General features: G+C 43.8%; 1 protein-coding gene across 1 annotated transcript; it reads left to right on the top strand.

The window, feature by feature from the left end:
* Positions 1 to 9,066: 9,066 nt before the first annotated feature.
* On the top strand, positions 9,067 to 12,441 carry LOC124594530 (enhancer of split mbeta protein-like). The gene is made up of 2 exons (XM_047132902.1): positions 9,067 to 9,436; positions 10,479 to 12,441. The coding sequence occupies exons 1-2, from the start codon at positions 9,377 to 9,379 to the stop codon at positions 11,178 to 11,180; spliced, it is 762 nt and encodes a 253-aa protein (XP_046988858.1). The 5' UTR covers positions 9,067 to 9,376; the 3' UTR covers positions 11,181 to 12,441.
* Positions 12,442 to 12,752: the final 311 nt, after the last annotated feature.

Genomic DNA, 12,752 nt, shown 5'->3' with positions numbered 1-12,752 from the left:
AGTTCTTGTAACACTGTTAATCCCTACTAAAAGCATTTTTTAGTCGACTCTTTTCGGTCAATGGCAATTTTGCAGCACAGCTTAGGTTAACTGCGAAAGTGACACTGAAATACGAGGACGTCAGAACCAGAGTATACAGTCAAAAACTCGAGTGGAAACTTGATTCTAGTTTTGGCGCGCGCCAGCTTCCCTTCCTTAGCTACTAGCCTATGGATGTTGAATTTCATGCTTTCAAGAGATTTCAGCAACTTGTACTTCCAAACCATAAAATTCACCACTCAGTCCCCAGTTAAAGGAATGACGTCGACGCACGTCAGAGTCTATGTCAAGGTTACATTCAGCATTTTAACATTGTCTTTCTTTTTTAACGTCACTGTATTCCAATGTACCTCTTGCTGTTAACCCAACCTCTGACTGAAAATGGCCTTTGACTGGAACCGGTCGCTTACTTAAAAATACTTTTAACAGTTACAGTGTTACTTGATGTAATTTCTAAAATAAATTTTAACCACGTGAAACCATGTTGTACATCTCTGACATACAGTTAAACTGAGGGATATAGGGAGGAAAGTTAAGTGCTAATGTCACGTCAACGTCTCAGTCATTAGAGTCGGAGAACCACAGCAGCTGACGAAGGATGAAGAAATCAGCTGTGTCCTACCGAATGAACCATCCAAGCTTTCATCATATGGGGCTGCGACCTGGCACCTTTCGCATAGTCAGAGCTAAAACTAAAGTCGCAAAGAGCGTCCAGGAAGAAAGTGGTTTTGTGTGGAGAGAGCAGAAAAAAAATGAACAGCAGAAACTAAAGTGTCAAGCTATACGTGCCCTTCAAACTGGAGTTGTAACTGAGGTGCGTTCCAAGCGCACTGAGTTTCTTTTGGTGGAAAATCAGACCATCGCAGATATTTACAGGCGTTTGCAGAATGTCTACGGAGACTTGCTAGTGAAGAAAAGCAAGTTGAGTCGTCGGACGAGGGGCCTGTCATGATCACAACAGGGTCGCATAAACCTGTCCGACATACGGCGTGCGGGCAGGCCGCACAAAGCTGTGACTCCTGCAATGTTGGAACGTGCGGACACTCTCTCTGAGGTGATCAACGGATCACAGTCAAACACCTCACAGCACAACTGGACGTCTCTGCTTGCAGTGCTGACACATTCGTCCACCAGTTCGAGTACTCGCAGGTGCACGCCCGCTACCCTCAGGAGACTGAAGAACCAACTTCAGAGTGTTTGGCACCACAAAAATGGATACGGACTTCTCCTCCTACATGACAGTGCAAGGCCTCACGCAAGTCTGCGCATTGAGATGAGCTCAGAAACTTCATTGGACTGTTCTTCGCCGGCCGGGGTGGCCGAGCGGTTCTAGGCGCTACAGTCTGGAACCGCGCGACCGCTACGGTCGCAGGTTCGAATCCTGCCTCGGGCATGGATGTGTGTGATGTCCTTAGGTTAGTTAGGTTTAAGTAGTTCTAAGTTCTAGGGGACTGATGACCTCAGAAGTTGAGTCCCATAGTGCTCAGAGCCAATCGAACCATTTCTGAACTGTCCTTCCTCATCCACCCTACAGCCCCGATCTCGCACCTTCCATCTGTTTGGCCAATGAAAGAGACACTCCGCGAGAAGCAATGACTGGATGATGCAAAGGTTACTGATGCAGCAAGATGTTGTCACCGACGTCCACCAGTAGAGTGGTACCATGCCGGCATACACGTCCTCAAAGTAAGGTAGCGTAAGACGATCGCAGGGAACGGAGATTGTATTGAGGGTTTTGTAGTTAAAAGAGTGGGAAATAATGTGGTGTATTGGAATCCTGAATAAAACCAAACTGTTTTCACAAAAAAAAGGTTCAAAATGGCTCTGAGCAGTATGGGACTTAACATCTATGGTCATCAGTCCCCTAGAACTTAGAACTACTTAAACCTAACTAACCTAAGGACAGCACACAACACCCAGTCATCACGAGGCAGAGAATATCCCCGACCCCGCCGGGAATCGAACCCGGGAACCCGGGCGTGGGAAGCGAGAACAAAAAGAAGGAAGTGTTGCGTTACTTATTGAGCGCCCCTCGTAGGAACCGTGGAGCCACTTCGCTCCGTATCAGCTCTGAATAGCTCAAATGGATGGAGCTGAACTACATCAGTCTTTCCGTAATAGTTTTTTGTGTGTGTCTAGTCTTTCCACTCCCAGCTCGGTTTATTTATTTTTGATGTTGCGAGGAGAGAAACAAACACGGGCATCGCGCCACTTCGCTCCCTTTCGGCTCTGAGTAACCAGATGGGTGGAGCTGCACTATATCAGCGTTTTCGTAACAGTTTTTTGAGAGTGTTTAGTTTTTGCACTCCAAGCTCGGCATATTTTTTTGATGCCCTACGATATAAACAAACACTGCACAGCTGCTATGCCAGCACTGAGAGTTTTCTTTTTTTTTTTTTTCCAGATACACTAATGAAGCACCGCGAGAGGAAATGCGCATTTCCTCTGACGCGCAAAATGCTTATTACGACAGATTTCTCGAGTGGGCGCTCGTCAAAATCACAAGACTTTTAAGAAGAAAATATCCCTCTTCCTCTATTTTACAGTGTGATGCGGTCGGCTCTTGAGTTCTTTCATCAGCTCACCGTCCTCAGTTTGCATTCTGTTAGAGGAATGAGTTCCTTTTGGAAAGCCACTCTTCTCTTCTTCAGGCAATGTGTACTGTTTCACGTGAGACTTCGCTTGCAACTGAACGACGGAATACGTGTGTGAGTCGACTTGCGCACGTTTAATCCGATGTGTGTCAGGAGCAGAAACAGGCGATTAGCGAACTTACATCGGCTTAGAACTCAGGGCAGAACTTATTATTTTTGTTTCGCTGAGACCTGAAGGTGTTGGCGCTGGTGCAAGCATTACATCACCGACTCCTGCAATTAATGCCAACTCGCTGCCAACTTTAAGCCGGATGTCTTGATTCGAGTTGCGGTTAATCGTTTTCTCGTAATAAGAGGAGAAATCGAATTAACGCGCGAGATTAGAAGAGATGCCACAATCTAAGAAAGCTGTCGCGAGGCGAGTTTCTCTCACTCGAATTTCCAACAAACTGGAAAATTACGCTTACGATGAGCGCACTTCATTTGTTCATCTGATGCCATTTACTGAAGACAACGATGACGAAACCAACAGACACTCCATGAAAATTATAAATGTCGTGTTAAGAAGTTTCGTCATTAAGCATCCCCGCCAAAAGGCATTACACAATAGCTTACCAGTGCACCACGAAAGCTTTTTTTTCGCTTATACACAGAAATATGGAATATTCGACTATTTTTCGGTTAACGGATCTCGGTAGCGTGGTACTGTGTTTGTATCTAAGAGGAGCAGAGATCAAATTCCTGTCGTAGTTTTTCCATGACATCAGGCGAATGATTGGATGTTTTCCTCAAAGAACTACGGTAGATTTCTCACACTTTCAATGTCCTAGCGAGTGTCCCCAGCGATTTCGACGTCAACGAAAGCGATTGTTCTTTTGCACTTAAACACAGCTTGAATTTCTGTTGTCTTAGGTCAATTCCTCGCGAAAGCCACAACAAATTTGTTCATATTTACTACGTCACTGACAGAGAATGTTTATTTCAGTCAAAGCTCACAAAACTGTTTAGTCAATGTTAACAGCCCATAAGTATTGCTTGGGCGATGGCCGCATCAAGACATGATAGGCGTCAACCTTTAATTGAGACTCCTTCTAGAATCTAGAGGATTATATACTCTGAACAAAGCTTACAGATTTTTCACTCATCTCTATAGGAACATATCCGTTGTCTAGCGAAGTTCAACCAAAGACGTCGTGCTCCGTGGATGAAAGTTGACAGATTGCCAGTGTGGCACGAATGATTTCGATCGAATAACATAAATAAAAGGCCGGCCGAAGTGGCCGTGCGGTTAAAGGCGCTGCAGTCTGGAACCGCGAGACCGCTACGGTCGCAGGTTCGAATCCTGCCTCGGGCATGGATGTTTGTGATGTCCTTAGGTTAGTTAGGTTTAACTAGTTCTAAGTTCTAGGGGACTAATGACCTCAGCAGTTGAGTCCCATAGTGCTCAGAGCCATTTGAACCATTTTTTGAACCATAAATAAAATAAAAAAAGAACATTGCACACAGGTTTTTTTAGCCTGACACGTGGCGTGTTTCAGGGATTGTTATCCATATTATGGTGCTTCTGGCACAACTGGATAATTGAAACATGGAGTTAAGCGTATCACATGGATGGAGTTTAATTACACGGTTTCATGCCTTACCTCAACTGGCTATTAGCTTATGAATACACTACACTGTGCCTGGCACAAAAAGTGATACTCCTGTGAGTAATAGTTTTTGAGTTCTTGGGTTTCATTCGAGCTCACACTTTCTCGTGATCCTGAAGATTTATGCTCTTCGGTTCTGAGTTTCGATTTTGTGACTAAATAGTTTATATTGCTGATCAATGCTTTGTTCCGGGATAAAATAAGACTAAAATACTAAATTAAAAAAAAACTGCTCTTACTCACCAAAATTTTAGGACATGCTCAAAGCACTTAAATTATCTTACTGCTGATATGGCGAGCTGCATCAAACCAGTCTCAGGACTGAAGACCACAACAACAACAACTGCTGATATTTAGTTTGTGGGCATAAGGCCGTGGTCCAAGGCATAATGCTCTGCCGAACGTTTCGTCTTCCAATGTTGGAAACATCGTAGAGACTGTAACGACTCAGAAAGCATTTACAGATTTAAACAAGCCCAGCAAGCCGAACTGTTTGTAAGTATCCACGCAACGGTCGATTCGTGACGTCATCAGACCGCTGCCTCAGATCGCCGAGTCCCGCCGACGTATGCTATGGAGCTTGTCTGGTGGAGAAGCTGGCGCCGTCTGTTTTATTTAGCACTGAGGCCCACAACTTGTCTAATTTCAGTCCTTCTACCTGTCGAAATTGTTTTTGTGCTTTTGAATTTCTATGGCCTTTCGGTACATCCTAGCGTATTAATTATTAGATGTTACTAAAACCCTAGTGTCAGAGAAATGACTGGTGGTTTCCCGGTAGTAGTGTATGATGTGCTACTGCTGATTTATCCGTCTTGCACTGGAGGTAATTGCTCTTACGTTATTTGAGTTGGGTGTTAATGCCTCTTTTTGTAGTTTCTGTGTATACTGGTCGCAAGTGCAGTGGATTTCTTACACTCGCAACTGTCACAGGCGAGGGGCTAGGTCCTTTGCAGTGTTCAAATATTCGCGCACACTCATTTATATTAGAAAATATGTGAGATATGTGTTATATTCAGAAAAAATCGTTGTCACATACCTAAATCTTGTGCAAAAAATGCCCTGGAATGTGAAATCATACGTCGTTGCCGAATGTAAACCCAGTCCTACATCGAAAAATTATACTGCTGTATTAAAGTGGCGAAATAAACGATCGCTTATTCGGTGGAGTACAGTATATTAACAAATTACAACATATTAAAACATTCTAGTCAAAAATTGCTGAAAACAAATTGAAATTAACTTTATTTCTCGAAGGCATGCTGACACGCCGATAAACAGCTACCTTTAAGTTATACTGGGACCTACTGGGAACATGTTCATGGTGCAAAGCGATTTTCGTTTATTCTCTGAGCTAGAAAAAATAAAGTTGGTTGTAGCGTATAAGCTACACAAGGCCAGAGTAGGTTTATGTATAAAATGAACGTCATAGCTTTGCCTGCACGTAAGATAGACCACCTATGAACGTAATATGTAGCAAACTACAGACAGCTTCAAGCAAATAAGTGTGCAGGTGCGTTGTTGCAACAGCGTTATTTGAATGTGGACAACTTCCTTCATTCAGAATTATCCTGTAGGCCGCTGAAAATAATTCTATTGTACCTGGAGGTGATCAGAGGATCGGAAACGCAGTAGTAATTCTTCAACAGTAGTTCTCGGCGGTTTTTACATATGGCGTTTTATTCAAACAGTAACGATCTGTCGAGCACAACCTCCACAAAATCTAAATGTTTATTACTTCCAGAAGGGATTTTTATTTATTCCTCATATTTTCCATAAAAACGCTTTTCCTGAAAGAATCTCCGTTATGAAGAACATGTTTCAGTGCAATGACACCTTAAACGCGATGCTGCTGTATCTCTCTGGTAATGTCACTATAAGGCAACCACAACGAAATTGCTAATGGTCAGCCGAACAGTTCTCTTCTACTTGCCCAAACACGAAAACATAACAGCGTCATAGATCGTCATCAGAATGTACATGTACCTTTTATAAAAGTAAAGAATATTATCTGTAGTGTAAGGGATACGCAAGTTGCCCAAGTGGCGTCCAATCGAGAGACTTGCGTCAGACTACTGAGCCACACTAAATTATTATTATTATTACTATGTATACACAGAATCAAGTTCGCATGGAACCTGCAGAGCGGGAGTCCTCCTCGCAGTTGTTGGCTTGTCTTTATCATTAAATAGATAATTATGAGGCAGAGTTTATAGATCATAAAATGATTCTTTATATATCCTGTTTTTATCTTGTGACAGTGTGAAAAAGACCACCAGCTGCCCGACAACGGTAAGAGCTTTGTGAGATGCTCATGTGATTGTGCCGAAAAAATATAAAAATAAACGAACGTAAGCCATTCACTAATAAGCAACAAACTTTTTTTTCCAAAAATCGATATACTGGTACGATGTATTCTCCTCCGTGCACTGCACGGGAGCTTGCAGAGTATACAAAGTGAGTCGCGTAAGACGTAAGAAACTCCTTTATGTCGTGAACGATTCAAGAAATCGGACACTTGTGCAAAAAGTTTCATCATCAGAGGATTAAATCATCGCTCTCATCTTTTCGGCAGCTTTTGAACGCCGTTAAAGAAGGTGCATCATTCCTTCAACATCTAAATCTACATGATTACTCTGCAATACACATTTAAGTGCTTGGAAGAGGGTTCATCGAACCACAATCATACTATCTCCCTACCATTCCACTCCCGAACAGCGCGCGGGGAAAACGAACACCTAAACCTTTCTGTTCGAACTCTGATTTCTCTTATTTTGTTTTGATGATCATTCCTACCTATGTAGGTTGGGCTCAACAAAATATTTTCGCATTCGGAAGAGAAAGTTGGTGACTGAAATTTCGTAAATAGATCTCGCCGCGACGAAAAAGTCTTTGCTTTAATGACTTCCATCCCAACTCGCGTATCATATCTGCCACACTCTCTCCCCTATTGCGTGATAATACAAAACGAGCTGCCCTTTTTTGCACCCTTTCGATGTCCTCCGTCAATCCCACCTGGTAAGGATCCCACACCGCGCAGCAATATTCTAACAGAGGACGAACGAGTGTAGTGTAAGCTGTCTCTTTAGTGGACTTGTTGCTTCTTCTAAGTGTCCTGCCAATGAAACGCAACCTTTGGCTCGCCTTCCCCACAATATTATCTATGTGGTCTTTCCAACTGAAGTTGTTCGTAATTTTAACACCCAGGTACTTACTTAGTTGAATTGACAGTCTTGAGAATTTTACTATTTATCGAGTAATCGAACGCCAACTGATTTCTTTTGGAACTCATGTGAATCACCTCACACTTTTCGTTATTTAGCGTCAACTGCCACCTGCCACACCATACAGCAATCTTTTCTAAACCACTTTGCAACTGATACTGGTCTTCGGATGACGGTCTAGTAAGACGGTAAGACGGTAAATTACAGCAACATCTGCGAACAACCTAAGAGAACTGCTCAGATTGTCACGCAGGTCATTTACATGGATCAGGAACAGCAGAGGTCCCAGAACGCTTCCCTGGGGAACACCTGATATCACTTCAGTTTTACTCGATGATTTGCCGTCTATTACTACGAACTGCGACCTTCCTGACATGAAATCACGAACCCAGTCGCACAACAGAGACGATACCCCATAGGCCCGCAGCTTGATTAGAAGTCGCTTGTGAGGAACGGTGTCAAAAGCTTTCCGGAAATCTAGAAATACGGAATCAACTTGAGATCCCCTGTCAATAGCGGCCATTACTTCGTGCGAATAAAGAGCTAGCTGCTTGCACAAGAACGATGTTTTCTGAAACCATGCTGATTACGTATCAATAGATCGTTCCCTTCGAGGTGATTCATAATGTTTGAATATGCTCCAAAAACCCTACTGCAAACCGACGTCAATGATATTGGTCTGTAGTTCGATGGATTACTCCTACTACCCTTCTTAAACACTGGTGCGACCTGCGCAATTTTCCAATCTGTAGGTACAGATCTATCGGTGAGTGAGCGGTTGTATATGATTGCTAAGTAGGGAGCTATTGTATCAGCGTAATCTGAAAGGAACCTAATTGGTGTACAGTCTGGACCTGAAGACTTGCCCGCATCAAGCGATTTGAGTTGCTTCACAACCCCTAAGGTATCTACTTCTAAGAAACTCATGCTAGCAGCTGTTTGTGTTTCAAATTCTGGAATATTCCATTCGTCTTCCCTGGTGAAGGAATTTCGGAAAACTGCGTTCAATAACTCCGCTTTTGCGGCTCAGTCGTCGGTAACAGTACCATCGGCACTGCGCAGCGAAGGTATTGACTGCGTCTTTTAAAAGACCATGCAAGCTTCAGTATGTCGGTTGAGGCAAGTGTTAGGAGGATAAAACATCAAACAATATTGCGCACCATTTTGTTTACTATCATTTGCTAAAAAATCGCGTTTCGATATCTTGAGCCGTTCAGGAGATAAAAGGAGTATTCCGTCTTATACGACTCCTGTAGATGAGGGAACAAAACGTTTATGTTTTACGCTCGCAATTCTCCGTAATGTGCGTGTATGAAAAAAGATAGAAAGCGAAAGGTTTGGCGGAGCGGATGGGCGATGACGGGCAGCGCGTGTCGGACACGGCGCGTGTATCGGCTCGCGCGGGTAATTGATTGCTGCAGCCTAGCCTCCTCCGGGCTGGCCTCGGCCGCGGCGGCGGCGGCGGCGGCGGCGCGCATGCGCCTGGCGGCGCGCCGCGGCGCGGTCACGTGCTCGCGCGTGGCGGCAGCTGCTCGCCTCGCCTCCACAGTGGCTGCACCCGGGCACAGGTGGCCGGCCGGCGGCCGCCCGCCTGCCGCTGTGGGAACTCGCGGGGCTGCGACTTTCCCACGATCGGCGCACACCTGGCCCGCTTATATAACCGCCGGCGCGGGCGGCGCTCCGGCTCATTCTCGCTCCGGCAGCCGTGGCGTGAGCATCTACTACTGTACACTCGCTGGCAGTACCCTCTCTCTCTCGTGTGTTCGGTGCTCCGCGTACTCGTCAGCCCGTTGTGCAGTCTCGGTACTTAGCGAGTTTTTACCGTTGGTGTTTTCTTCGCTGTGCAACCCTGGATTTCGACACTTCTGAAGGCATGATGGCAACCGAGATGGAGCAGTTGCAGCCGATTTCGAGAACTTACCAGTACAGGAAGGTACGTTGAATTTTCCGAATTTTTTTTCCGTGACAAATTCTTATAGTCTTTCACCTTAGTCGCGTGTCGTGTGTTAGTGCTAGTGTTATGTTGCGGTTGTAGCGTCTATTGCTCAGTTTCCTACTCGAGTGCGTCAGGTATTCGAATGTGTTTCACTCAGTGGCTGACATTTCTTCGTGTGTTTTTAAACTTAATTGTTCAATATTCACACTTCAAGCGAGCCACATGAGTTTTATGCTTTAATCGTTGGTTCTAATAAATGTTTACTTTAGAGGTCTCGGACTTACGCCGTTTTTGTAATTTTTTTATCTGACACTTCGAACTGTTTACATTTCTATCGCGCTTCATTGCAGTTATTAAAGAAAAATTTCATGACAGTTTGCTGATCACGTTTGTGATTTTTTTCCCGCTCTTAACTTCACTGCTGCTACCTGTCAACGCACTTACTTTCGCGTGTTTAATTTTTTTTTATAATTTGTTTTTCAATTTTTGTTACAAAATTTTATTTCCTTTTCTCCAGCGTTATTTCGTTGTTCATGTTTAGGCAAAGTATACGAAGGAAAGTGTTGTCGATTTTTTTTAGTTCACACTGCACTTGCAACAAGTGGCGTGACGTAGACTTCGTAATTTGAACTCTGCATTTACCAACTATTCTATTGCAAGGGAAAGCAGGACATAAAGAAATTTTAGTGGTACATTTTACAGTGTATCATACTCTGTTTTTGAACCACTTTGCTGAAGGTAATAAATTTGCTTCTCATAACGAATCGTAAATTTAGCAATGTCACAAATATGGGCAGCGAATACGTGTTGAAAATTGTTTACGAGTTGTAATGTATACTTCGTGAGTTTTGAGAGATGTTCACTTGTAGGTGGAAACTGAGCTACCTGAAGTACAGTACTTTACGACGCGTATTAACTGGAAACGTAAATTTAAAAAATTTGTTTGTTCAGTAGTAGTAGTTGTTTGTAGCATTAGTAATGCTCACTGCTGGTTCGCGTGTGGCATGTGACTAACGGAACACTTGTTTGTTTTCTGCAGGTTATGAAACCGATGCTCGAACGGAAACGTCGAGCGCGCATCAACAGGTGCCTGGACGAGCTGAAGGAGCTGATGGTCGGCGCCCTGCAGGCGGAGGGCGAGAACGTCAGCAAGCTGGAGAAGGCCGACATCCTGGAGCTGACGGTGCGCCACCTGCGGCGCCTGCGACGCGAGCACCGCCTGGCGGCCAGCCCCGTAACTGACTCGGACCGCTTCCGCGCCGGCTACACGCGCTGCGCCGCCGAAGTCTCGCGCTGCCTCGCCGCGACGCCCGGCGTCGACGTGAGTCTCGGCACGCGCCTCATGACGCACCTCGGCCACCGCCTCAACCAGATGGACAAGACGGCGCCGCTGTCCGTGGTCGTGCCCGGCCAGGCGTCGCCCTCGCCCTCCCCCGTCGCCAGCGACGCCGACGTCGACATCGATGTCGACGCCGACGTCGACGGCGACGCGTCGTCCTGCTCCGAGATGGAGGCGGCGTCTTCGACGAGCTCCGGCGCGCCCTCTCCCGTGACGTACGCGATGCCGCTGACGCCCGCGTCTTCCACCTCTTCGCGGCAGTCCGACTCACCCGGCGTCGTCGTCACGGAGACGGCGTCTTCCGCGCCCGCTGGACTCCTCCGGGTAGCCGACGTCACCGTCCCTCGGCAAGTGTCCGTCATCACCAGCAAGGCTTCCGAGCCCGTCTGGAGGCCGTGGTGAATCGCTTCGCCAACGTCCCATCTCACACCCCAGTGTGACACAGTACAATTGTCAATTACTGGAGCACGCTTCTGTGTGCTGCACTTTGTAACATATGACTGCCATAAATCTTTCACTAGGTTAAGCGACTGATTGTCGGGAGCAATAATAAGGTGCCTGTAAAATATTAATAGACTGAGGCCAAATCTCTATATGTATGTTTTCAATTAATTTTTTTAGAAGACTGTTAAAAAGCTAGGGAGGGGCATGAGATACTGCTCAAAATTATTGCCGGAATTGTGCACTGATTAGCCTGTAATGTAGTGTGAACAATGGACACGTTGGTCACTCTTACTTTGTCAAAATACTCTGCATAATTTTTAAAAAAATTTAATTCGTATCTTTAAATTTTTTCTAGAATTACATATGTCTTTGCGTCTGCAGAGTTTTTCCATTGTTATTTGACATATTTACTAAACCATGCAAAACTTTTATGTAATTTTAATAATATTTCAGTTACTACTTAACTGTCGTGGCCACACTTTGTGTACGACGAATATTTTCGACCACTTTCATCATATTCTTTCATTTGTGATTTATAATCAGAAAGACACTGAATTCAAAAGTTTTTGTAGCTTTTACGTTAAGAACTTCAATGCCATTGCAAGAGACTGGAAACAAGCTGTAAAAAAATAAGCAGACAATTTCTGTTATTACTAGTTTTTTCATAAGCCAATTTTTAATACCGTATTTTTTACTAGTGATCATTTTCGTTAATATACTTTGCACTGAATCTCGTATGGTTTCCATGAGTCTAATTCTGATCCTAGTAACAGATTTTAATTTTTTTTCTAGCTATTATATTAAGAAATTGTTAAGCACTGTATGGGAATGCTAAACATTGCATTACATCTTCTCAGTCTAATTAAGGCTTTTGTACTGGGTGCAAGTGTTATGGTAAAAGCAGATCATGTTTTTTCTTAAATTTGTTTTTATTGTATGTGGTATGAAGGATCTCATGTGTTGTTGTTATGTAGCATAGCTTTAATACGTATTACTGCACTGCGTCAAATCTTTTTGTGCTGCGCCAGAGAGCAGTATTGTGATATTTGTGTACCTGTGATATTTGACGAAAAAGTCGGAACAATTGTGATCGACTTATTAGCAAGACTGTATGTCGTTATGTGATTGTTGGTTAACTGGTGTGTTGCAAACAAAGAATTTTGTATTACAAAGTAATCTGTGATACAATGATGACAATATAAATTAATACTAGAAATTACATCTGTTTTTCTGTCACTATATAACCCACCATATAACCAATTCCTCATTCCCACACAACGTACAATTTTGTTACTTTTGAAATCGTAAAATTTGGAAAAAATTAGAAAATGTTGTTGCCCATGTTGTTATTGAGTGCAAGCCAGAAACATATTTCAAAAAAAGCAGCTGTTTTTCATTTCGATATTCGTGAAAAAATTTATAAGTCACGAAAATCGTATATTCTGGTAGAGTTTATGACTGGCATAATGTATAATGAACTAAAAACTGCACCTAACGAATATTATGAAAGGTAAAACGGAATAGTAACAA

This window comes from Schistocerca americana, chromosome 2, assembly GCF_021461395.2.
Source record: "Schistocerca americana isolate TAMUIC-IGC-003095 chromosome 2, iqSchAmer2.1, whole genome shotgun sequence".
Taxonomy (NCBI): domain Eukaryota; kingdom Metazoa; phylum Arthropoda; class Insecta; order Orthoptera; family Acrididae; genus Schistocerca; species Schistocerca americana.
This window is presented reverse-complemented; position numbering and strand designations above follow the sequence as displayed.